Source organism: Xyrauchen texanus, chromosome 32 (genome assembly GCF_025860055.1).
Source record: "Xyrauchen texanus isolate HMW12.3.18 chromosome 32, RBS_HiC_50CHRs, whole genome shotgun sequence".
Lineage (NCBI taxonomy): Eukaryota > Metazoa > Chordata > Actinopteri > Cypriniformes > Catostomidae > Xyrauchen > Xyrauchen texanus.
The window spans coordinates 19,023,784-19,050,690 of record NC_068307.1 but is presented as its reverse complement, the minus strand read 5'-3'; the positions used below and the strand labels follow the sequence as shown (position 1 = coordinate 19,050,690).

The following is a 26,907-nucleotide window of genomic DNA, read 5'->3' as shown; positions in this document are numbered from 1 at the left end:
CCTTTATGAAGTATGCCTGTTTGTTCATAATCCTGTTCTGAAGAAGCTTTGAACAGATAAAGTCGACCTATTTTCTCGAAGTTTGCAAAACCATACATTTTTATAACAACGACGATGTGTAATTTCAAAAACCCTTTATTTTGGCACATAGCAAAGTGTTGCTCTTTGCTGTCTACTATTTGAGACGTTTGATTTCTTCCATAGTGCTATTCTAGCACTTCCATAGTGGTATTCACCATGTACTGGTGAAGCGTGAGCATTTGAAGGAAGTAACACACTGCCGATCACTGCACTCAGCAGATTGTGACACTGATCATGCCCTTCTACGTTGTAAATTAAGGATGGTCCCAAGCAAGTTTCATTACGCAAGGCCCAAGCCTACTCCTCGTCTGGATATTTCTGCAACCTATGTTCCTGCGTCGCAGTATGCGTTCCAGGAACTACTTGCTTCCAGCTTTGACTCTTCACCTCCTCATGAAGATATCACGGCTGCCTGGCAGCACTTCCACTCTGTTACCACAAAGGCTGCATTTTCCATCTTTGGAAAGCGATCCAGATCACAGCCTGACTGGTTCAAAACCCATGCCAGCCTGCTCCTACCTGCAATTGACGCTAAGCGTTCAGCAAGACTGTCCTATCTGCAGCATAACACTCGCTCAAATAGGGCAGCATTGAAGCAGGCATGCCGCAATGTCCAAAGGGTCACTCGCACAGCCATGCAGGCTTACTGGAGCACATTGTGCGAACGTATTGAGTTAAGTGCGTCCATTGGAAACATCTGAGGTGTCTTTGAAGGTCTGAAAGAATCCTTGGGCCCAGTCCCTAAAAAATCCTCTCCACTCCGTTCCCTATCAGCCGAACTCCTGACCGATGTGGAATCTCAATTGGCGAGATGGGCAGAGCACTACAGCCTTCTCTATGCTCAGCCTGTCACAGCCAATACATTGGCAATAACTGCTGCTATTCCTGAGCTCCCCCCTATGTCTGATCTGGATGCAGACATTACCATCGAGGAAGTCAAATCTGCAATTAAGGCACTAAAAAATAACAAGTCTCCTGGAGCTGACGTGGGTTTCGTACTGGCCGCTCCATAGCAGACATGGTTTTCTGTGTCCGTCAACTACAGGAAAAGTGTATAGAACAGCATAAACCTCTGTTCTTGGTGTTTGTAGACTTGACCAAGGCCTTTGACTACGTTAGTCGATCTGGACTTTTCCTCATTTTACAAAGACTTGGCTGCCCTCCAAAGTTACTGAAGGTGATCATTGAGTTTCATGAGGGCATGAAGGCAACTGTACAGTCTGAAGGAACTCAGTCTGAGTTCCAGATAAGGTGTGGGGTAAAGCAGGGATGTGTCCTTGCTCCTACCCTCTTCGGAATTTTCTTCTCTGCACTACTACGCCGTGCCTTCCCTGGTGACTCGGGTATTCTTCTACATACCCGTAGCTCAGGAAAACTTTTCAATGTGGCCAGACTGCGGGCGAAGACTAAAGTGCGCCATGTTCTGGTACGTGAGTTGCTTTATGCTGATGATGCTGCCTTTGTTGCCCACTCAGAGGCAGATCTACAACTACTCTGCTCATCTTTTGCTGCTGCATGTCTAGATTTTGGTTTGCAGATTAGTCTTAAAAAGACAGTTATTCTTGCCCAACCTGCAACCCTAAACCCTACAGTATACATTAACAACACATGTCTATCTGTGGTAGACAAATTCACCTACCTGGGTTCCACCGTATCAAACAACAATAACCTTGACGCAGAGCTTGACATGCGCATTGGGAAGGCATCATCAACGTTTGGAAAACTGAGCAAGCGTGTCTGGCACAATAAGAACCTCTCATTGCTCCTCAAAGTTCGTGTGTACCATGCATGTGTATTGAGCACCTTACTATATGCAAGTGAGACATGGACAACATACAGGAGGCACGAACATCGCCTCAACGCCTTCCATTTTCGCTGCCTTCGTTCCATACTGGGTGTATGCTGGAAGGATCATGTGCCAAACTCTGTCATACTTGAGAGAACTGGTTCCAGTGACCTGTACACCATCCTCCGTGAACGCCACCTCCGCTGGACTGGGCATATATATCGAATGAATGACTTTCGCCTTCCAAAAATCTTGCTTTATGGCGAGCTGGCAAATGCCCCCCGCACACATCTACGTTTTAAAGACGTCATTAAGAGGGATCTTCAGGCTTTCTCCATCAACCTGGACAACTGGGAGGCACTTGCAAATGACAGAACCAAATGGCGCACAGCAATTAACAACGGCCGCAGGGACTCTCAGGAGGCCTACAAGTCATTTCTGGAAGAGAGACGCTCAAAACGGGAAGCAGTTTGTCGTACTCGACATGAACGGCCATAGAGAGCTATTCTAGAAAATTCTCATTAGAATTCAAATGCATCAGATAAGTTTTGTTGTCTGCGGCGCAATGTCAAGGGAAGCCCGTGCGCCCGATGGGTGCACTCCAGAGATACAGAGCAGATTAGAACATTGTTCTGTGAACTCGCATGAAAAGCAGGCTTTGATCTTACCGCGAAAATATCGCGTTTCAGATGAGAAGCATATTTAGCATGTATAAAGCGACAAACTCGAGATTATCATTATCATTTTGCTTGGGCGACAGCTGAAAAATTTTCAATGGAGGGAGAACCAAAGCATTGCTCTTTCCTTGCTTTCCGCAGTGCGCCGCTGCTGTATGCATATAGAGGAAACACTGTCTCCCTGAGAGAGATTTTGAGATATTTGAGGTTTCTGGAGAGAAGTCAAACCACAGTCGTTCAAAACGTCTGGCTGGTTAACATGCGGCATGGGTGGGCCTGAGAGCTCCATGATTTCCATGCATTTTGACGCCATGTTGATCGGTCATACTTTGTTAATCACCATAAATGGCATTTAAAAAATATTCATGACTTATGATCGGTGTTATTATTGGTTTGTGGTGCTCCACATCTGCCGAACTAAAGCAAGCAATTGAAAATAAAATTGCACATTAGGTTTCAAGTGGCTTGAAAACTTCTACCGATGTTGCGGCTTTATCAGATATGATATGACATGTTAATGTTTTCAGTGGCTGAAAACATGCCTGTTTTCAGTTCAATCTCACATAGTCCCAGACTATGGTTGCTAGTACAAGCCAGATGAAACACAGTTTCCCAACATCCTCTTGAAAAGCGATTCTCATGTAAGGCAGTAGTTGTTATAAGAGATATCAGTAGAGTAGCTTGATTATTCACCCTACAGATGATGCTGTGACCGACTCCATTAGCATTGGATGGAGTGATGAGTCCAGCCTTCGGAATCTGTTCTGTAATTCCTGTTTGGATAGCAGCAGGGTGTTAGCACCAGACAGAGAATGAGTCCTAATGCCTCTGATGATCTAAATGCCTAATCTAAAGGATCCAGTATTGAGGAGAAGTTTTCAGTCTGGAGAATTTAATAGAATTTTAATCTCAAAAAATGTTTGCTACATTTCTATAAATAGGAGTTTGCCAGTCTATTTGCATTATTAGTAATTTTTTAAAACAACATGTCATGCAATGAGTTCAGTCACAGTGTTGACCTCTCTTCTACTACTACATGGATCGACCATTGTAAGCTCTTTCCTGAAGTAATCATTTAAGAGGAATTCACTCCTGAAAGTTAATTATTAGGGTCAGCGAATCTTTACATTACTGTGAGATTTCACTAACAGTCGTTGTATTAGGTAAATCAAACCTTAGCAGATTGAACAAGCTTGTTTGTTTAACATGTTTGATATGCTGCACCTATGTAGAAATGCTGAAATATTTTTTTTATTACTTAGAAACAGAATGAATGGTCACAAAGCAGTAAAACCATGGTGCTGCATAAACATTGTGTGTTTGCTGCAGAACAAATCATGCATTCTTTGCATGATTTTTCAAAGTTTCAAAATGTTGCCTAACACTTGGCGTAGGTTTTTAGCTTGCTTAGGGAAAAGGTGCCATTTGCTCCCCTACAGTTTGCAGTGGAAAAATTGGGGCCAAAGTAAACCTAACTTGGCCAACACTTTTAGTACTTGTTTTTCTATCACCACAAATGAGGTCTTAGCACTAAGGGTTGTTTTTTTTTTTCTCTAAACTGTCGCTCAAGCAAACTGTCCACTCCTGGGGGAACCATTTAGTAAAACCCCTCAGGGTTCTGTCACTTTCTCAACTGGCAATTCTCCTGTTTTAATCTTATTCCAGAAGCAAGAGGGTAGTATGTCTCTTAAAGCTGTCAATTTAACATGTTCATTTATGGCAATTAACTATAAAGACAATAATGTAATTAAAAATGAATGCAATTAATCATGCCCCTTGACCCATAGGAAAATTCCATCAACCATCATACCAATTCAAGTTTAATGTACCACCTTCATGTTTTTGTGTCCATATCACTGCCAGGGCTTGTGTTTGAGCTTGAAATGTCTGGTCACCATTCACTTACATTGTGAGGACCAACAGATCTGAAAAATTCTTCTAAAAATCTTAATTTGTGTTCTCCTAAAGAAAGAAAGTCATACACATCTAGGATGACATGAGGATGAGTTAAACATTTGAGAATTTTCATTTTTGGGTGAACTATTGTTATATGTTTGTATTTACAATGTGTTTTTGCAGCGGTTGAGTATTCTAACCAATAACTAACATGTCCGTTGAGCAATGAAACAGCAATGACCAATCAGAGCAGCTTAGATTAATATGCTTGCTTTATGTTTTTGCTCGATTTCTGTGTACAATTGATTAAAAATGTAATAATAGTTTTGTTTTGTCATGTTAATAAGTAGGCCAATGTGAATTTGATTTGTACAAAATAGCAATAAAGTAATTCAGCTTAACTGTTCTAAGTGAGTTTTGGAGGTGTAACCAATATAAAGAATATGGCATGAATAACATATTTCAGGAATCACTGTCATTGCTATCGCGTCTGCTCTAATAAGACCCATTTGCCAGCAGCTGGTATTGGTAGATTTAACATTTTCAAAGTTAATCACACAAACACATAGCAAACTACTGTTTTTAATTTACAAAATGCAACTACAGAGGCCAAAAATGATCTAACGATGATCTTACATGAACGAGATCACCATTGAAGATCTAATGGGATGAATGGTCCCCTGTCTCACCACCAAAGGGCTTACTGAATGCAGTAACTTGGTCGATTTAAATCAGCTGTTAATAAGTTTAAATATTGAATATGCCATATTATTTACTGTACGTGGACTAATAATTTAAGCATTAATTTAGAAATAATTACATTTATTCTATACCATAGATATCCATTTAAAATATTTTTTACTTGCCTTACCTTAACAAACATTATTACAAGATAAAATACAATACATCATAATGCTTAAAAGATGCTTAAAAGAAACTGGAGCGCAGCTCATATCCACAATTGAAATCTGTTACTCTGAAGAACAACACGGTTGCTTACTTTGTGACGTCACGGTAATTTTATATTTGAATCGTCATTAATAATCACGATTACAATATCAAGGGCAATAATCGACAATTATGATTTTTGCTATAATTGTGCACCCCTACTACTAACCCAAATCCCAACCCTAAACCTAACCATCAGTGGAGTAAAAAAGTAATTATAGAGCGAAAATGCAACCTTCGAATCGAGCTCAGTGTTTATGTGAACACAAATACTTCTGGTTCCACCTGGGCCGGAACCAGTGTCTAGGGGGTTGCTTGCACAACATGCTATCAGTAGCACTAGAAGGAAATGTAATCACACTTCAGTTAATGCAAAAACATCTGATGGTACATGAACTTTTGCTCGATTTCCCATGTGATCATGTTGAAAAACGTCCATCTTGCATGTGTACACTGACCAACAGATGGGATACAAGAATGTGTTCTGTGTGAACGTTCCCTAAATCTACCTTGGATAAATAGACAAACTTTTCTGCAAAAGGGGTTTCTGTGGACTGTGGACTTTTCTCCCCAAATGTTTTTAAATGCAATTAATTGTGATTAATCGTGTAGATAATTAATTCGATAAAAATTCTTAATTGACTGATTGCACTAATTTCTCACAATAGTGACCCCTTAAAACTTTTGGAATAAGGAGGATATTGCTCAACAGAGATCGGATTCTCTGGCAATTTGGTTTCTTCCAAACTAGATTTTCACCAGCTTTTGTGCCCCATATTCCCATGTTCCTTGACTTGGGGAATGGGGACAGCTTGCTCCATTAGAAACTATGACTGCACACCCTTACTAACAGATGTTCTACAGCTGATGGGCGGCACCTGATCCTGTTATCCATTGCAGCTTAAAGTTCTTCCTCCTCTTCCTCTACACCATCTGAAAGTCATTATAATGCCATTAACATGCTTCTCCCAGTGCAGCCCAGTGAAAGGGGTAATAAACAGTATGATACATCAGTGTTAACATTATGGTTGACGTACAGCACCGTGATCTGGGAGTCTCCCACGCTCTGTGGGTTTGGAGGGTGAGATCCTTGTCATTATCTCCTGATACTGCTCTTTGATATGAAAGGCGTTGTAATACCAGGGTGATCTAATGAACTGCATTGACGTGTGGAGGTTAATGCCTGTGAGTCTACATGGCCGCCCTCAGATGCCTTGATCTTATGCAATGTGTGGTGTCATAGTGCAGTGCCATTCACTTTAAAGTTTGATTTCGGTCAGACTAAAACAATAATTTGTCTTTTTTAAATGTTGTGTAAAAGAACACCCTAGCAGCTCCATAGCTATGTGCTAAAACAAACCACTTTAGATTACACACAGATTACAAAAAATTTCAATTTTGCATGCACAAGCACCACTCACATTTTTCTTTAGAATGTAAAAATCTTTTTACTCTTTTGTGATACATGTTTCTCCAGCCTTTGAAAGACTTGAGTTTAGAGATGAGTTTCTTGAGATGGGTTGATATAATCTTATTATCTTTTGATTTCTTTGTATTGTTATCGTCTTTCATATACCGTAATTTCCGGACTATAAGCCGCAACTTTTTTCCCACCCTTTGAACCTCGCGGCTTATACAATGACGCGGCTAATATATGGATTTTTCCCGCTTTCAAATTTTATATATATATAAAAGAAAATAAAAAAAACATTCTGTGACGTGCTCAGTTTTTTGGCGGCGTGAAGCTTTCATTAGACCAATTGAAATTGCCGAACGGGTTAAGGTCAAAACAACTTTTTTGTTTACTGTTTAGATTAAATCGAAGGCTCAAACTTCCCATCATTCTGATTACGGTAGTAATTTTGTCACCCTCACCATGGCAAAGACATGGAGAAACGCATATGATGCTGCTTTCAAGTTGAAGGCGATTGATCTGGCTGTTGGAATAGGAAATAGAGCTGCTGCACGGGAGCTTGGTCTTAATGAGTCGATGATAAGACGTTGGAAACAGCAGCGTGAGGAATTGACTCTTTAGGACAACTAAATCTGAGGCTATTCAACTCCGACACCGAAGGAGATGACTTCAGTGGTTTCAGTGCACAGGACGAGGAAGATAGTGACCAATGACTTTCTTGGTAGGCTACTGTTTACTGCAAATGTTTTATTACAAGCCGTGTGTGGCAGCGGGGGCGTGGTCAAGCGCCTGTCCGGGAGAGAAAAGCTGTAAGGGCGCTTACACCTGCGCTAAATTATGTCTAACACCGGTGTCTAATTTCAAGTGCCCTGCTTCACGTGTCCTTCTTGGGAAAACTCTCACACGGGCACCAGTGTGACAGTTTTCAGCAGGGCACTTGATGTTCCAGGTAAGGCTTTTAATGGCCACAGCAATGTTTACAATCAATTTTATAACGTTTCTCAATCCTTCTATGCGCCAACACTAGACTGACGTGTGTCACTTTCTCAGCTCTGTGGCTGCTGCCTTTTTATGCCGCTCTCCCCATGCTTACTTGACCACGCCCCCGCTGCCACACCGTGTTTCGTTAAAGCCTATTTATTTTTGTTACAAGCCGTGTTTCGTTAAAGCCTGAGTAAAGTTCATTTTTTCAATGTACCGGTAGGCACCTGTGGCTTATAGACAGGTGCGGCTTATTTATGTTCAAAATAATATTTTATTTAAAAATCAGTGGGTGCGGCTTATATTCAGGTGCACTCAATATTCCGGAAATTACGGTAGATTATTTTATTTTCAAATGAATTGTCAAATGTTAGCCAGTTGTCAACACTGTCTGGACATCAAGTCAATGGTAAAATAAAAACTGTCATATATTTTGAATGGAATCATTGCATTTGACATACTGAAGTTATTGGTGATTTGACAGGAAAAACAGAAGCAGTGCCAAGCTAAGCTGTAATGACCATTTCAATAACAACTGCACATGGCACAGGCTCTGTTTTTAAATAACAAAGAGTATAGTGTGCTGAATGCAAGAACTGAATTTAAGCTTCTTAATGTTTGCATGGTTGAAGTCAATTGGGGTTTATTTATTTATTTTATTTTATTTCACACATTTTCATTTTTTAACAAAAATGTGCTTAGTATTAAGCAAAATATTTGTCTGTGAACAGTGTTCAAGTCTTTTAAATGTCCTAAGAGCTTCAGTACTTGACTTGAATTGAGTCAAACATACAAACGTAAAATCTTTCATTTTGCCGAGAGCATTGTGCACAGCAGCTGAACAAACCAATCTTCCTTCTTGTTGTGAAACCAAGCAAATTTGTTTATCCCCTCCAATTCATAAGGACCCTCTGTTCTTTCTGTTTCCTTGATAAAGTGTCTTACATGAGTTGTTTTGGTTCCTTATAAAGTCAAGCGGACACATGTGAACACAGATTGATATTCAGTGATCCGTTTGCTATTGGGCCTGAAGGCCCCAGTCATTCATCAGATGAAAACGGCCCCTGTGTTGGCCTGTTGAGTTTGTTTGCTAACAGTCCGGGCTTTGTGAATGGACACAGCTCAGAGAATGTGCTTAGCTGTGCTGGGAGTTCGAGGACAACATAGCATTTTAGTCGACTTGCAGGTGTCTTTATAATTCCACACATCTCAGTGCATCCCCATATAGAAGATCTATAGCTATATTGCAGCTGTGCTTGGCTGTGCATCATGTGACTGTGGAAGGAGCTCACAGTGGGCTTTTGTTTGTTCGAAGAGAAACAGGATCATTCAAATTGAGTGAATCAAAGGATCTGTCTGATTTCAGCAGATTAAATGAGAAATGAAAGTTGTTTGATGCCTGTTAGTTAAATGTGAAATGAATGAATACACAAGAAAAACAAGCAGTAACATGACTTAAATGTCATTCACATTCATTTTTTGTAATGAACTAGCAACAACGTCCATTTAAGGGTGGTCAGTTCACGTTTTAATAACACATCAATAAACTCCACAATAAAACTTTGACAACAATTTTATCATATTGAGAGAAAAGTGTAAACTAACTCTTCACACACCGTTTGTTCTATGAATGATACTTCAAATCTTGCGGTTTTTTGAGGTGTGGTGGGCTATTACTTATCTAAGTGATCAAACAATCGTTTTTCAGACAATTGCAATTTTTAACAGGTGTACAATGAAACAGGTAAAATTCCCATTGACTTGAATTGAAGGAGGGATCCTAGCATCATGGCAAACGCATTTAAAAACGTGAAAATCTGTTTGGTTTTTTTATTCACTTATCCAAATCCTGTCCTTTAAATAGGTCAGCAAATAAAGTTTGCAAATTCTCTCACAGCAATTCATAAAGCCCAAGAGTAACATCTTTTTAACTGACTGTGAAATACAGCCAAGCAAGGAAATTCCAGAATGAAACTACAGGACATAAACTCAACTAGAGAGGAGATTTTTACAGTTGCCACTCTCAATTTTCATGCAGGGTTCCTGTATTAAAAAAAATTTCAAGCGAAATTTCAGGCTGCTGAAGCAAATGTAATTATATTAATTTCGCGTTTGGCGCTTTATACACATTAAATACGCTTCTCATCTGAAATGCACATTTGCGTGATGCAGTTTATGCCTGGTTTTCGCCTGAATGTGGAGCGTGCATCACAGAACCACTCACGCAAGTGTATTTCTAGAGTGTGTGCACATCAACAGGGCTTCGCCCATTTTAAATCTTCTTCAGTGAATTGTCTAGTTTAAAGGAGGAATTAAAACATTTCAAATGTCTAGACAGTCCCGACGGTATAAATTACACTGACAAGGAAAAGGGACAAAACTTTGTTATGTTCAAAAATAAAGGCGAATAGCAAATTTTTTTATTTTTACTAAAATTGATCATGTTTTTTTACAGCAGTAACTACAGTTAACTGTTGTATCTCATGAATTTTGCTTTATAAAGATAAAGTGTGTAATATTTTCAGTGTTAAAATACTTTCTCCTGTCCCAGCTAAATATGCACAGATAACTGTAAACCATTTAAAGACTGAGGTCCCTGTAAATGTATAAAACCCATAAATTGTGCAACTTGTTGGGTATTATTTCCCCATCCACATCGCATTAGTTAAGTCAGCAGTTAAGAATGATTGTTTCAGAGATAAAGTACCTTTTGATGACAGGTCATGGAAAAAATAATTTATTCTTTAGAATAACATGAATCATGCCCAGTAAGACTAGTGACGTTATTAAGAAAGTAAAAAGATTTGGCAGTTAAAGGAATATTCTGGGTTCAGTATCAATGAAGCTCAATTAACAGCATTTTTGGCATAATATTGATTACCACAAAAATAATTTTGACTTGCCCCTCCTTTTCTTTAAAAGAAAATTCCAAATCTGGGTTCCAGTGAGGCACTTACAATGGAAGTGAATGGGGCCAATCCATAAACATCAAAATACTCACTGTTTCAAAAATACAACCACAAGACATAAACAATATGTGTATTAACATGATTTTAGTGTGATAAAATCACTTATAAACCTTTTCTGTGTGAAGTTATAGCCAATTTTACAACTTCATTGCCATGAAGATGTAATGTCAACAAACCCTAAAATGACGATTTAAACAACTTTACAGCTTAAATAACACATGAGCTCTAACCAAAGAATTAATGCAAGTGCTTTTATAAAAGTATAAGCTTCACATTTCTGCCTTTTAAACCCTCCAAAAATTGGCCTCCATTCACTTTCATTGTAACTGCCTCACTGTAACCCAGATTTTGGGGGTTTTTTGAAGAAAAGAAGGGATGATTCAAAATGATTTTTTGTTATAATCAACATTATGCCAATAATGCTGTTGTTTGAGCTAAACTTGTATTGAACAAAGAATATTCCTTTAAGAAAGATTGTTGCAGAGGTGGAAAAAGTTGATCCAGTTCATTTTGTGCATATTTTACATCATTTTACATTTTACATTTGCACATTAACTCAACATACATTTTTGCCTTTAGATCTTCTTGTCCTGAGCTGTATGAGGATATAAATATCTGGTGTTCTAGGAATGGCCACAGTGCCCTTTTATCAAGAACGACTCCAAGCCTCTGTGTTTCACCTAAGGGTTGATCGGAAATGTCAGCCTGAACGATGGAAGCAGAGATTCATGTGATGCAGGCACACATTCAAGCTCATACACATCCTCGCATGGGACTAAGAATATCTTATAGATGGCTGGGAGGCTGCGCAGAGGCGCTTAAAATGAAATACATGTGAGAAACCCCAAAATATGATATTACATCAGTGCCCCCCCACTTCCTCATTTGGAAAATGACTTGCATTTAAAGTTTGTCCCTAGCAACTGCAATAGTTTTCTGAACAGACAGACCAGAATATTCATTAAAATCCTTTTGTGTTCTTCATAATGACAAAAATGTAAAAAAAAATGTATTAACTATTCCTGTAATGCCCATCCAAATGGTTAATGCTTGCCTCAGCTGGCAGGAGTATTTTAGGAATCACAACCTGGACTTAGTGTTGAAGCCCACCTATTGAGCAACTTGAAAGTCCACCGGCTTTTCAGCAAATTCAAAGGCTAATTATCACTCGTCTCACAAGGATAGTTTGTCCTCAGCTGTGTCGTAGATGCTCAGGGTTCTCCTAACAATAGATCAGGGGAATGTGACATCCTTGCAGCTCATCACTTTTGACATGCAGTCCAGAGACTGAGTGGATTATGAACTGCTCTCTGTCAGGAGTCTGGTAACAAGTCAAGGCTAAACAAGAAAGCCTGTTTTGACATTATACCCTTTGGAAGAAAATAGAAATGTTCTTACATTTCAACAGCACACTGTGATTGTTTTTACTGGGTATTGCTCAATCCTGCAGCATAAATCTCTAGGGTTAGCCAAAGAGATGCTCTCTTGGTCCACACCTTCTTTAAGCGATGTTTTGGACAGCAGGACTGGAGTTTGGCACTGTAACCCTGATCTTTCCCTCTCCCTTGAGAGAAACCGTCAGTGCTAAGACCAAAGCCAAGACACAGTTTGATCTCTGCATCTTGGCTCTTATAAAAGGGCTCCAGACTGAAAACATGACTATTGAGCCATTGGCTTTTAAACTGAAACATTTAGGATCCAAATAGCTGTTTTTGGTTGCCAAATTACAGAATTGTTTGATTTAGAGCATTGTTAGAGGAAAAGAAAGACAGCTGGTAACCGAAAAAGTTTTTGGTTGGTAGTTTAAAAAGTATACATATACACACATATTATTATTATTTAAAATGTGTTAAATTGTTCTTTGCCTTTCCTTAATGTAACGGGATGGCTCAGACACAGAGGCTACAAGAGTCCAATTTCAATGAAATCCCAGATGCAATTTATTGTGCAACCAAAGTAATAATCCAGTAATTACCAGGAAAAGGAGTCAAAAGAGAACCTGCTGCTCTTAATTCTAAAGAATTGCTCCAAAAAGAGAGAGAACGGAGTTCATACCCTCTTGTCTGTCACATTTCTTGGTCTGGCGGTTGAGCTGAAGTTATTGACTTTCTTTTATTACTCCCTCACCCCTAGACAGTGGACATCGGTAGATTCAAACCAATCTGTAAAGTCTTCTCCAGCACATCCCAAAGACTTTCAATGGGGTTAAGATCGGGGCTCTGTGGTGGCTAATTAATGTGTGAAATTTATTCCTTATGCTCCCTGAACCACTCTTTCATAATTTAGCACGATGAATCTTGGCATTGTCCTCCTGGAATATGCCCTTTCTTTCAGGGAAGACGAAATCCATTGATAGGATTACCTGCTCATTCAGTAGATTCAGGTAGTCAGCTGACTTAATTTTATTGCGGCATAACGTTGCTGAGCCTAGACCTGACCAATTGAAGCAACCCCAGATCATAACCATTATTTAAATCTAAATGTCAACTTTTTTTTTTGGCCAGGCAGGTTATTTGCATTTGAAATTTAAAGGTATTATTTTTTCAGGAACAGAGAACAAAAATATTGACTCATCTTCTACACACATTTTTAACCAATCAAATGCTTTCTAGAATGACAATGTCCATCTGCTACTGACTAGCAAGTAGCAAATCATGATTGTGAAGGAACTGAATCCTTTTGGCTTTTTAACAGAAATGAGACAACTCTTTTTCTATGTTTAATCCGAAGTTCCTGTTTCAGTTTGAAAAACATTTCAACACAGGAAAGAAAACATTGCTTGTCAAGCATTTTCATGGGGTCTTTAAAATGACTTGAAGCTGAGGTGTTTCAGTGGCACTATCGTCACACATCTGAATAGCAAAATAATAACTGTTTTTAAACAGGTTTCCTGAACACTCCTCCTATCTGCTATTGGTCGAAAAAACTGATACACCCACCTGAAAAGCACACCATTGGTTAATGTTGCTATGTCGTGCTGGTTAACACTCTTAAGCAAACAGAGTTAGATTTTGATATGCCACAAAGTCACAGTGTTAACACTTTTCAGGGAAGTCAGCCTAATGGTGTGTAACGTAGTTCGATGGAAATGAGGAGGTGAGAACCGGCTTGATAATATAAATAATATTTTTATTTTAAACTGAAACAAAAGACAACAACACACACATGACGGACATGTCCGTAAACGATCTCTCTCTCTCCCACACAACCCTCCGCAGTCAGCCTTTATCCCTCTCGGAGGCTTGATTAGCCTGATAAGGGACCGGGTGTGTATAATCAAGATCCGGCCCCGCCCTCCGCCCTGCCACATGGTGCTTTCACATACAACGCAAAGAGAACCCGCGAGTATTCCCTCTTCTCTTCCGGAAAAGGATTGGAGGAGGGGCTTCTACGACTTGGTTCAAAGTAAAGTACAACCAATAGCTGGAATCAAGTAAAAGCGCGTATTTTCAGAACTTACCAGGTAGTCCAACTTCCTCGCTCTCTTTCCTCCAACCTTCCTCTCTTTCCTCTCTTTCTGTACATGTATGACATGTCATACAATTCCGGGTGCCCACACACTGCTACAACAATTTTTAAATTAATTATTCCAGATTTCTTCTGCTACTACATCAGTACATCAGTGACATTTGAAAAATGTAAACTCGCGCAAATACGCGAAGGTAGTGATGTCGCGTGTTCGTGTCGTGCCATTTGCGCAGCCCGGCGAAACACTCGCTTCACGTTGTATGTGAACACACCATAAGAATGACTTATTATTATCTTTCACATTAAACTGTGACAAAGTATTTTAACATAGAAAAACACATATCACCTTTAAAACTGCTTGACAGCCTGTCCCAGAGGACGTTGGCTGCAGTAAAGATGAGTTAAATGGGTTTGCATTGAGTCTATGTGTGTGTGTGTGTGTGTGTCTATTGATTGCTTATGACTCCATAACAATATGTCTTGTTAGCATCCCCACACAAGCAGAGCGAAAGACCCCCACTGCGACCTCTGTGCCCCACTTTGGGGTTGCTATGACAACTGACCTTTATATATTTTTGGAGCATTTGTGTGAGCATTTTGGGCTAATGGTTGAGTGCCCTGAGGAGGCCAGGGGTGCATTAAGGTTAGAGACTGTGTTGAGTCATGGCAAAGGAAATGGCATAAAGAACTGAAGGTTGACGTCACCGCCAATCAAATTTTTCTTTAGGGAGACAATCCAAAAATCTGTTCCTAAGTAGAAGACTTTTAATCACTTTTTATCTTGTGTTACTACATAATAACTTTTCATATTACCAGGGACAGATTTCAGAATAAAGTTCTGTTCTGAAAAACAGGTGTTACTGATTATTTCCAGACTTATGTGTGGTTGAACTGACTATAGTCTCAGGCTGTCGTACATAAAATAAAGCAATACGCCACGAGAGGCTGTGCATCTAAATGAAATGGCCACAGTTAAGGTGATGCACCAATGTATTGGCCAGTCATAGATATGAAATGACAAAAGCAATTATTTGCACTATCTGACTTTAGCCGTTTGTTTACAAACATTCAATTCCTGTCAATTTGCGCATCAGACAATTTGCTTACAACTTTAAAGTGAAGAGTGTTAATGATGAATGAGTTAATAATGTGCTTTTTGTTCCAGTGTTTTGTAAATAACTGAGACCAGTTACTTTGAAACATGGAAAACATGTAGATATAAACTGTAGACAATAAAGTTACATATCCAAGATACTTCAAACAATATCATGTTACTACCATGGTATATGTCCAGAAACACATTGTGTTACCAAGATAACTTTTTTTTTTCCAGTGACGAGATACAGACTGGACACTGAAGTAATAAAGCAGTATTTGCCACATTTATTTTATCATCGTATTGTTGCTTTAGGCATGCTGTTAGGATACTTGCAAATTATAGGACTGTATGTGTTAGCAAAACAATAAAATAAGCCATATAGATGGGAATATAACAGATATACGTGCATGCAGAGCCGCACATATTTTTGCCCGGGCTCCTCTCAGTCCCGCTTGAGTTAGCTAATATGATAAATGTAAGTAGCAGAGCATGTTGTGTGGGAGGACCTGAGAGCACGTCTCACTGTGGGGTGTAGGGCTGGCGAGGGACTCACAAAAAAATCTCAGACGTCTCAAACAGTGTTTTTTCAAGTATGCACCAACTGTGGTGAGATGACTGAAATCAGTAGCTTTTAGCTTGGAATCTAAACTGGATTAAGAAGGCTTTGAGATGGTGTAAGATTAGATATATGTCGTCATGCCATATAATGCAGTATTGGTGTACATTAGTTCTTATAGGCCTAACTTAATCACAGAACATGCTCGCATTACAGAGAGATGGTGTAATGATGGTGTGATATGATGCTCAGACTCCTCTTGTCATACTACTTGGTGACTTGGGGTACATTTGTACAGGCTTATCGGGATCAGCTATAGGTCACTGAGGTCAACATCATAATAAGAGATGTCCCTGAGCTACCAGCCACATCCATTGGACACAGAATAAAAGCCTTTGAATGTACTTTAAACTTGAGTGTACGTCCTCACGCTATAGAGGATAAAGGCTAATTTATGCTTACTGGGCAAATAGGCTTCTTTTTGTTCGCCTAACAATGGTGACGAAATGCAGTGGCGTTTTTGTTCTACCAAGGTGTTTGTTTGGTGACATTTTCCTGTTCCTGCACATCTCTGAAAGTTTGACCTAGGACAAATCGGCTAGTTGAAGAGCATTGATGATTGGTTAAAACTAATTGTGGGCTTGGTTTGTCTCTGTGGCTTTACCCTCAACATACTTATGTTAAAACGACGCTGCGCATAGAATGAACACTGACTTTGTTCATCTAGGGTGCTTTCGTTCGTCCAGGAGACAAAGTTTATCTTCTTCCATAGTATTAGGCTTCCATAGATTAGGTATTATTCTTTTTGGAAATTTAAAGGTGAAGTATGAAATTACGAAGTACGAAAAAAAAATTTTTTTATGTCAAAATACATTACACTATCCCAGTTTATTGTTCATTGGCAACTATAAGTTAGACTTTCATGATTTTAATTTCCCCAAAAGTATTAACACTCTCCCAGGGTCTCCCAGTCACTATCCAGTGATGTTTATATTTTGAACGGCCCACTCAAACCCACCCATCCCTTTCTAGCTCAACCTATAGCACGAGTTTGGGCTGTGGCTGCTTGTAGTAACAGCAGCCTGGGGAATATGAACATCCATGGCAGATGTCTACAGAGAAAAATATATTTAGCTTTTGCCTACCAATGTTAAAACCTAAATTAAAATACTTGCTAAAAGACACAGAGACAGAGAACAGAGTAAAACCAGAGTGAACATTGGCATTGTACTTACAAGGTGGAGGACTTTGATGGAATTTTTGGGGTTTGATTGATATGCCAAACTTACCAAGTTGCTTCTCAACTGGTAATCTACACTCAAGGTATTGCCACACAGGTTAGCTCATTACGCTCGAGCTCCAGATAAATTCATGAGATACTCTGAATTTGTATTGTTACACTTACTAGTTACCAGAAGAACCATCCTACCTCATGCGCTGGATCTCCTGCACACTCAGCTGCTTCAATTCGGCGATGTTAACAGGCGACCCAATTCCTCTGCCATGCTTTTTGTCTGTTGTGTATAAGTTATAGTACATCTAAAGCCGCTTGTCCTATGTAGGGTCATGGTTAGTGCTGGAGCTTATCCCAGCTGCCTCGGGCTGAAGGCAGGGAAACACCCTGGACAGGTGTATATGTTATTGTGGTGTTATTTATTACGACTTTAAATGTTTGTCACCTTTTATTTAGTATGGCCTATTTTGTTCAAAGGGTGTGAAAAGGTATGATGAGTCTAAGGGGTGTTGGAAAAGGTTGTTTGAAAAAATACTATTTTTGCAATTCCATTTATTGCCACTAGTAGCGCAGAAATTACATACTTGACCTTTAAACCTTTATGATTTATATATTACATACAAAATTTGGACAATCCAGTGAATAAAATACTTTGAGAGGCTCTTGTTTTTTTGTTAGTTTTTTTTTACTTATGGATGCAAATTTTATGGATGCAAATCAAAAGATATTATTAACACTTGTGTTAATAACAGTAATATACTGTATATGATTGGATGAGCCATTGAAGCCGTTGTAAATTAGACAAGACACGCACACATTTGTATCCACATCAGTTCTATATTAATATGGAAAAATTGCAAAGATGCTTGTCAACTGTAAACACCAGACACCAGTGGATCATCACGATACATCAAAACTGAATCGCTCTCATTTTAATCAATGAAGCAATATACACTTTGTCTGCTTTGCTGTTTTCTGCTTCTTTGGTTTCTTAAATTTGCGCCATGTATATACTGTTGTAAAAACGCTATTGTAGAATCTCAACCTATGATACATTGATACATACATTATGTTCTATTCTACATATCTTATTTGGTAGTTACATTATTATTATTATGATTAAATTAGAGTTAGAGTCTGGCTCATGTGATTTCCCGATCCCATTCCCCCCACTTCTCCTGATTGCTTCCTTTCTCTTCTTTTTTAAACTACTAATCTCTATCAATATAAAGGCATTGTTTACTTACTAATCAGTTGATTGTATGACAATTTGTGTGATTTTGGCTGTGTCTATATATATCCAATCAGAAATTACAGTGAAATATCTTTTATCTAATGAATATTGTGTTTTTGTCTTTTCAGGGCAAACATCGATGAAGTCGAGACTGATGTTGTGGAAATAGAAGCAAAGCTAGATAAGGTACGTTCTGTGTCATCAGGAAACCAGATAATGTGTGTGAATAAATTCTAGAACTCTACTTCATTTAATTAGTTTCTTCTTTACCTCATGTAATTGAGTCATAGGTTTGAAGCCTCATAAATGCTGAACTAACTAAGGTCTAGCACATTATCGGATGGATAAAACAGCATTATAAATGTGTGCCAAGCTAAATCCCAACTTGTACATCATACAGGATTAAGGGAGAAACCTATTTAGCATTAGTATGTTGAGAACATTTGCATCAGATAACTCCAGTTGCAGTCTAGCAGCTCTTTGCTGCTTCAGGGTAGATTTCAAAACTTCCAAATCCACATACTTCTGCTTATTATTGCAATTTCATTACAATATAAAAAGTATCAGACTATTAATTAACACAAGAGGACACTATGGCTTGGGGTCCCGTAGCCTTAAAAGAATAGTTCACACAAAATTACAACTCTTTCATTATCTATTCAACTGAATGTTGTCTCAAACATGTAAGGCTTTCTTTCTTCCATGGAACATAAAAGATGTTTTACAGAAACGTTTTACTTTTTCATACAATGAAAGAAGATTGTGACTAGTGGCAGTCAAGCTCCAAATAAAATGAAAAAAAAAAACTCCATAAAAGCACCAAGAAAATATATTCCAAGTGTTCTGAAGTCCTACTACAGCTTTGTGTGCGAAATGAGAATATAACTTGTTTTTCACAACAACAAAAAACCTTCTGCCGCAACTCTCAAACCAAATTTTCTGTTTGTGCAATGCACATATTGAAATCTGCCACCAAATGTGGCAGGTTTGACATTAATAAATCAAAATGCTACTTGTTCTAACTTGACAAGTGACCGATCGCAATGTGCAAAGTTTGAATGTATGGAAGAACTAATGAGATTTCAGAGCTACGGCAGAGGGAATCATGGTCAACAACTTAAATTTTTGTCTGTTTTAAGCTGTTGAATTGTATGTCTTCAGAAGTCTTGAAATATAGTAAATGAGAAATATGGATTATTTTTGTGGTACTTTAATGGTGCTTTGTTGTCATTGTTAGAACTCAGCAGCACCTGGTCCATTATGCTTTAGTTGTTTGGAAAAAAGCAAGTTGACCCTGGAAAAAAGCAAGTTGAAATTGAGTTGACCCTTCTGCTGTGCTTCTTGTAACTAGAACAGGTTTTGTACTTCTTTTTGGAATTTATTGACAATAAGCATAAATTAAATGAGCTAATGCAAATACATTTTTACGTTAAAGCCTTTATGTATATTTTTACTATATTAAATACCTTACATACAATTTTCAACAATCACACTACTAGAAATTCTTTTTTTTTTACTCTTTTATTTAGTAAAAAATGGCAGCAAATTCGCACTTGTGGTGTTCCCCGTCAAAAATGACCGACCTATTTAAATGTATATAAATCTCTCATTATGAATATATTTTCACTAAATGTGAGTTTCACTTGATTTCTAGTAATTAGAACAGATTTTGCACTTCTTTTTAGAACTTATTGATAGTTTATTGACCTGACCTTAAACTTTGAATATAGTTTAATATAGTTTTCCAGTTACTTCAGTATATTTTAGAAATGTGTAGAAATCATAGCAAAATAATACAATTTAATCAAATAGTAACCATATTTCATATTGCATCACATAATTTAGAACCATAATCAAATCGAATCATTGTGAGAGCACACTTTTCCAGTCCTAGTGACTAGTTACTGATGGTGTGCTAGCTCCTACGCGTCTGTGATGGACTTACAACCCATATAAAGCCTTGTTAAATGTGTATGCATGCTCTTGAGTGACCATGTTCAGACTGTTCTGAACTCTAATAGATTATGAATGGAGCATGTTAGAGGATATGCATGAATTATATATGTAACAGCCTGACAGACTGTGAGTACACGTGGCCATAAAATATCCAGTGGTTTGTGGTAACAGATTGTTACGTTTGATCATTTTTGCCTTGTATTTTTTTTATTTATTATTATGGTTCCTACATTGTTACTAAATGTAAAATGTCCAGTTGCTTTTTGGTGTCTTGAGATTTAAAGAAATCCAATCCTAGCATAACCACAGTCGTAACTCAGCATTAAAATGTAATTAGTAATGTTTACTAAGTCAAGCAACACTATTTGTATTGCTCGTTTGAATTCAATCCTAACCCTGTGTATTACATTTTGGTGCATAACTTGTCCCTCACCGCATGTGCTACACACATGAATGATACTTCAAATCACGTGGCTTGTTGAGCAGAAGTGTTGAGGTCTGCCTTGTGAATGTTAAAACTGATCGTTTGACCACCCAAAACACCCTAGCAACCACATTAGCAATTGGATAACGATGCTCCGGTAACCGTTCATAACATATTAGCATCCTGGCAGTGAGTTTTACACAGACAAGCACCGCTCACATTTTCTTCAGGAAATGTAAAAATCTAGTTTAAGTAGACACGTTCTATTCTGTCTACATCAGCACTAATTGTCTCTTGTTTATGGTTTTGAGTAAACCTTTGTCATAAACCTTTGTGACATGTTTTCCATCTTTCTCTATCCATTAGTTGGTGAAGCTATGCAGTGGTATGATTGAAGCAGGCCGTGCATATGTCAGCGCCAACAAACTTTTCGTCAACGGCATTCGAGACTTGTCTCACCACTGCAAAAAGGAGGAAATTATCTCAGTAGGTTTCCCAGAATGATGCATCCAGTCTTTCATGTTTATGCACCTTACAACACAGCGTAAATGTCTGGTATACTGTGCCTACGGTACAGTGGCCTTCTATACAGCTGATATCATGTTCCTTAAAATGTTCATTTAGCAAAAACTTCAGTTCTAAATGCTTTGTTCACACTGCATGCAAATCCGGTTTTCAAATCAGACCTTTATAATTAAAAATCAACAGTCCTCAAATCTGATAAACTAAATAAATTTTTCTAAAAATCTGATTTTAATCAGATTTCAAACCACAAAAAAATATGGTTTGGATCAGGTTTGTACAAATTGGATTTCATTTGTTTTTTTTCTGGTCAGACTTTAATGAAATTAAGTCAGATACTCCAAATAATTAATTTTCTTGGCTGGTTGTTCACTTCAAAATTGTATTTACTGACATTTACTGACACACATTTTGTTCCATACTTGTATGACTTTCTTTCTTGGATCCCAAAAGGAGATGTTAGACCGAATGACAGCCTCAGTCACCATTCGCTTTAATTGTATGGGAAAAAGATGTAATGAAAGTGAATTGTGACTAGGGCTGATTATTGATACAGATTTCCCGATTCGATTTCGATTCACTAGCTCTCGATTTGTTTCGATATCGATTTATATGGGTACATTTCTGTTGCAATGTCCCTTTTGCTTACATATAAAAGAGATTTTCTCTCAGCTAATGCTCTGAATTATAAAGGAACCTTCTAGATAACCATTTTAGGTACACTTTTATATGATATATTTTATCATAAGTTTTTCATCAAATTGTCAAAAATTTTTAAATTCAGTCTATTCCATCAATTAATGTCTTGAAATTATATTATGTTGCATATATATTTTTGTAAAATTGTTATTGTTTACTTGCATAATTGTTATTATTTACAAATATTTATATTGACATTGTATTACACGTGCTTAATCGGTACTGTCTCTTTAAGACTACCGGCATCAGCCAGTGAGCGCATATACAGAGAGGAAAAAACGTGCATCATTTCTTTACCGCATCCATCTGACTGTAAAAATCAGAAATGGTATTAAAAGAGACATTATCCAATGACATATAGATACGTGGATCTCATCTTTGGACACACAGAACAAGTCAAACCAAACTTTTACTCTCAAATCTCAGTAAAAAGACCTCTGTGCTAATCACTTCTTCTTCTTCACTATACTACTCAATCACTGGTGAGTAAAATCTGAACAGTACTAGCCAGTGGCTAATCATAGACATTTCTAGTGGCATAGTGTTAGATTTGGTTGCACATGCGATTGATTTACTTGCATTATAGAGAGTTGCCACATAGATTGAAAGATTGATCTTGGGATTTAAGAATCGATATCGAGATCATACAAACAAAAATTGTGGTGCATCGGAAAGTCAATATTTTAATGGTGACTGAGACTACTGTGACATACTGCCTAACATCTCCTTTTGTTTTCGACGGAAGAAGTCTATGGGTTTTGATCAACATGAGGTTGAGTAAATGATTTTTTTTTGGGTGAACTATACCTTTAAATTATTTTTAAATTACTTTATTTATCTGGGGATTTGTTTTATTTCAGGAATGTCTTGAAAAGTGTGGAGAGAGCCTTCAGGAAATCGTCAACTATCACATGGTAAGACAGATCTTCCCTGGCTGCCACTGCATGCCCATATACTGTATGTCCAATAATAAAACACACACACAGACACATGTTCTCCAGTCAAAGGCCATAATGATTCATCATATGTTACTGTATCCTGGCTAGGACTATTAGTCTCGCATGGGGGTTTTTATTGCGCAACCATATAACGTATGCTGTGGGGTGTAACTCTTCCATGAGAATGTGAATCTCTTACACAGGGTGTTTCACATTACAGGTGGCAGATGTTTTCCACATGCCACCCAAAAAACATCTGCAAAGTCATAAAGGCCTGGTCTCTCCACCAGAGATGGGTAGTAACGTGCTACATTTACTCCGATACATTTACTTGAGTAACTTTTTGGGAAAAAATGAACATTTAGAGTAGGTTTAAAAGTGGGTACTTTTTACTCTCTCTCTCAAATAAATTTCTAATGAAAATGTTTTACTTTTACTCTGTTAGAATGGGTGGCTTTCCTGTCTTTACATTGCTGGGTTTAATTTTAGTTAATGTGTAATTTATTGAGAGATTATTTGAATGAGACTTATAAGACAGCGGAAGTTCACACAGCTGCGCGCGCTGTCACTCAAGCCGAGTCCATCACTGCTGCAGCATCAAGCTCTTCAAAGTGAAACACTTTTTTCACTCCGCACAGTGAAAAAATAATAGTTTCATCATGCAGTGTCTTCATTTAACACCAAGACAAGCTGATATTTCAAGATTAAAATTTCAGCTTCAATTTAAAGCAGTACATTGTGGTAAATTGTGGCTCTAATCCTAACGTGGGCTTTTCTGTGTAAGGAGATGGTCATTTTCAGGGTCTGTAACTGGGCTCTTATGACATCAGTTTTTAAGTGTACATTTTTAAATCAGTGCAGCAATGTATCAGTGTGCTTTGTCCCATATCCCACATGTCATTAGCAGTATTTGTACATTTACCTCACATACTGGAAACTATCGCAGCTACTTTGGGTGGATTAACTGAATAAATCCATGTAAACATCCAAGTTAAGAGTAAATAAATGTCTTTTGCTCTGCCATTCACATGATTGACAGCTGGAGTGCAAACAGACAGCATTCCTGCGTGTGCACAGTGAGCTGTGTGGGTGCGAGGCAATCATATCAGCGAGTCTCCTGAGTTAAAATAATATCACCTCAGTGAATTATTTAGTAAATAAAGAATTCTTCATCTTAATGGTAACATTCTGTATAAATATAAATAAAGAGTACATTTTAAAATGTGTCTGTATGTTTTGTCTCTCTATATGTTATTATGTCATTTTAATCAAGTAATGATTTGTCTAAAAGTAATTTACTACATTCAGCATGAAATAAAACATTGCAGGAGGGAAGGAAGCAGTAAACTTCCAGCTCGTATGTCTTCCCTGCAGTGGATTATGGACAGTTAACCGTCGTCAAGGGGTACATCAAATGTACAATCAAAATTAGAGTGCATTGTGGGTAATAATGAGTAAACAAAAGTATGGAACGAGTGGCTCCCTCAGAAATCAGACATTCCTACAAAATGGCAGACATCCAAAATAGTGCACTGTATAGTGAATAAGGTACGGTTTCAGACACAGCGAGTGTTCTGCGACTGGGGTTAGTGCCCTACGCAGGCTGCGTACTCTGCGTTTAGAGAGTGGCGGTAATGCTGTACAGAACTAATGATCTAAATTCTTTCGACACTGAAAACTGTTACTACACTGAAACAATAATCCACGCAGGACTTTAAAAGCTATGAAATAGTGAAAGTAGGTATTAATAAAGCATGATCTTGCTTTGGTTTATATTTCAGTATAATATAATATATATATAATGTCCCTGTGGGACAGTTTCACGTTTTCAACATAATAATTACTAGAAAGGTTTCCAAATCTCTCTTCTTATTGACAAACTCATCCAGATCTGACAAAAGCCTTTAAAGGGATAGTTCACCCAAAAATGAAAATTCTCTCATTATTTACTCAACCTCATTCCATCCCAGATGTGTATGACTTTCTTTTATCTGCTGAACAAAAATTCATTTTGATTTTGATCAAATGATTTTTAGAAAAAGTTCTCAGCTCTTTTGGTCCATACAATGCAAGTGAATGGCTGCCAACATTTTAAAGCTTAAAAAATAAAATAAAATAAGTCAGCAATTAAATCAATATCTTCAGAAGCGATGGGATATGGGAACGTGAGAAACAGATCACGTTCGCATTCTTCTTGTGTTTTTGGTGATTCACATTCTTCTCTGCATATCGCCCCCTGCTGGGCAGGGAGAAGATTGTCTTGCAAAAAAATGACAAATATTGATCTGTTTCTCACCCACACCTATCATATCACTTCTGAAGGTATGGATTTAACTACTGGAGTCATATGGATTACTTTTATGCTGCCTTTATGTGCTTTTTGGAGCATCAACATTTTGGCACCCATTCACTTGCATTGAATGGACCTACAGAGCTGGAATATTCTTCTAAAAATCTTAATTTGTGTTCTGCAGAAGAAAGAAAGTCATACATGTCTGGGATGGCATGAGGGTGAGTATCCCTTTAAAGTGATAGCTCAGCCATTATTTATTATTCTGTCATCATTTCCCAAACCTCATGTTGTTCCAAACACGTGTGACCTTCTGTATTCTGTGGAACACAAAAGATGTTAGACAGAATGTTAGAGACTGACAGTCTCGGTCACCATTCACTTTCAATATATATATATATATATATATATATATATATATATATATATATATATATATATATTGATATATTTTAAAAAATTCACTGAAATAAATGGTGACTCATGCCAACATTCTGTCTAATATTTCCTTATTGTGTTGCATGGAAGAAAGATAGTCATATGGGTTTGGAACAAGATGATGGTGAATGATGACAGATTTTCCATTAATAATAATAATTCTGTTATACATGTTAAATGTGTATTATAGAATATAGGGGGGTTAACGTCCATTATGTCATTCACTACTTGAGTACTCTTTTAATTGGATACTTTCTTACTCTTTGTAAAGGGATTTAGACGGGCAAGGAGGAGGCGAGAACCGGCTTGACAATATAAATAATAGTTTAATGAGAAACTTAAACAAAAGACACAAACACACACATGACTGTCAGCTGACCGTAAATGATCTCTCTCTCATCGCACCACCTTCCGCAGTCAGCCTTTATCCCTCTCTGAGGCTTAATTAGCCTGATAAGGGACCGGGTGTGTATAATCACAATATGGCCCCGCCCTCTGCCCTGTCACACTCTTACTCAAGTAATTATTTTTTAAAGTAATTGTACTTTTACTTGAGTACAATTTTTGGCTACTCTACCCACCTCTGCTCTCTACCAGGTTCTACCACATATGCTAGCATTAGTAAAACTCCCTCTCATACATTCACATTTGAAGTTCATTGCAGTGGGCAACTCATCACATTTATTTGCTTCATCTGAGATGATGTATGTCACAGCACAGGACCACAGCCACCTTTTGGATGCATGTGGACTTTTGGGTGTTTTCCTGATCTTTAGGTCTGGTGTAATTGAAAACAGAGCAACTGAGATAGCAAAAAAGAAAAGAAAAATGGTAATTAGTGTGCAGAGCCCTGTGTGTCTCCTGTTACCACTGCCACCTTCACTTTTAAAGAAAGAGGAAATACCAGGCTTGTTGTATAAAGGACTTGTGGCTTTTTAATTGTCAGCCCAAAGACTGCTGATCCTTTCCTGCCTTTAGAGTCAGCAGCATTTGAACAGAAATAGTCAGATGTTTTCTTCTATTCTCTGTGTGAGATTTTTTGACAATTCTCTCATTTGACATTCTCTCTCAACCATTTTTTATGGTTAACACTAAAATCTTGGCTTTTACCAGAAACACTTGACCTATCTAGGAGCTCCATTCACAACACTAGTGAAAGTTCCCAGTTCTGATTGCCTGTTCAAATCCAATTTATTTGTGAGCTTGTTCACATTACCTTTTTACATGTGGCCGATATCAGACACTGGTTGGACAAACGATGCTCCTAAACTGATTCATGTGTAAAAGACCCTACCCT

General features: G+C 37.9%; 1 protein-coding gene across 1 annotated transcript in view; it reads left to right on the top strand.

The window, feature by feature from the left end:
• LOC127626268 (arf-GAP with coiled-coil, ANK repeat and PH domain-containing protein 3-like) overlaps positions 1-26,907 on the top strand; it is a 112,593-nt gene that overhangs the window by 40,054 nt on the left and 45,632 nt on the right. Inside the window, exons 2-4 of the mRNA XM_052101943.1 lie at positions 18,472-18,529; positions 21,090-21,209; positions 22,805-22,858. Coding sequence (XP_051957903.1) covers positions 18,472-18,529; positions 21,090-21,209; positions 22,805-22,858 — 232 coding nt within the window. The remainder of the gene's footprint in view (positions 1-18,471; positions 18,530-21,089; positions 21,210-22,804; positions 22,859-26,907) is intronic.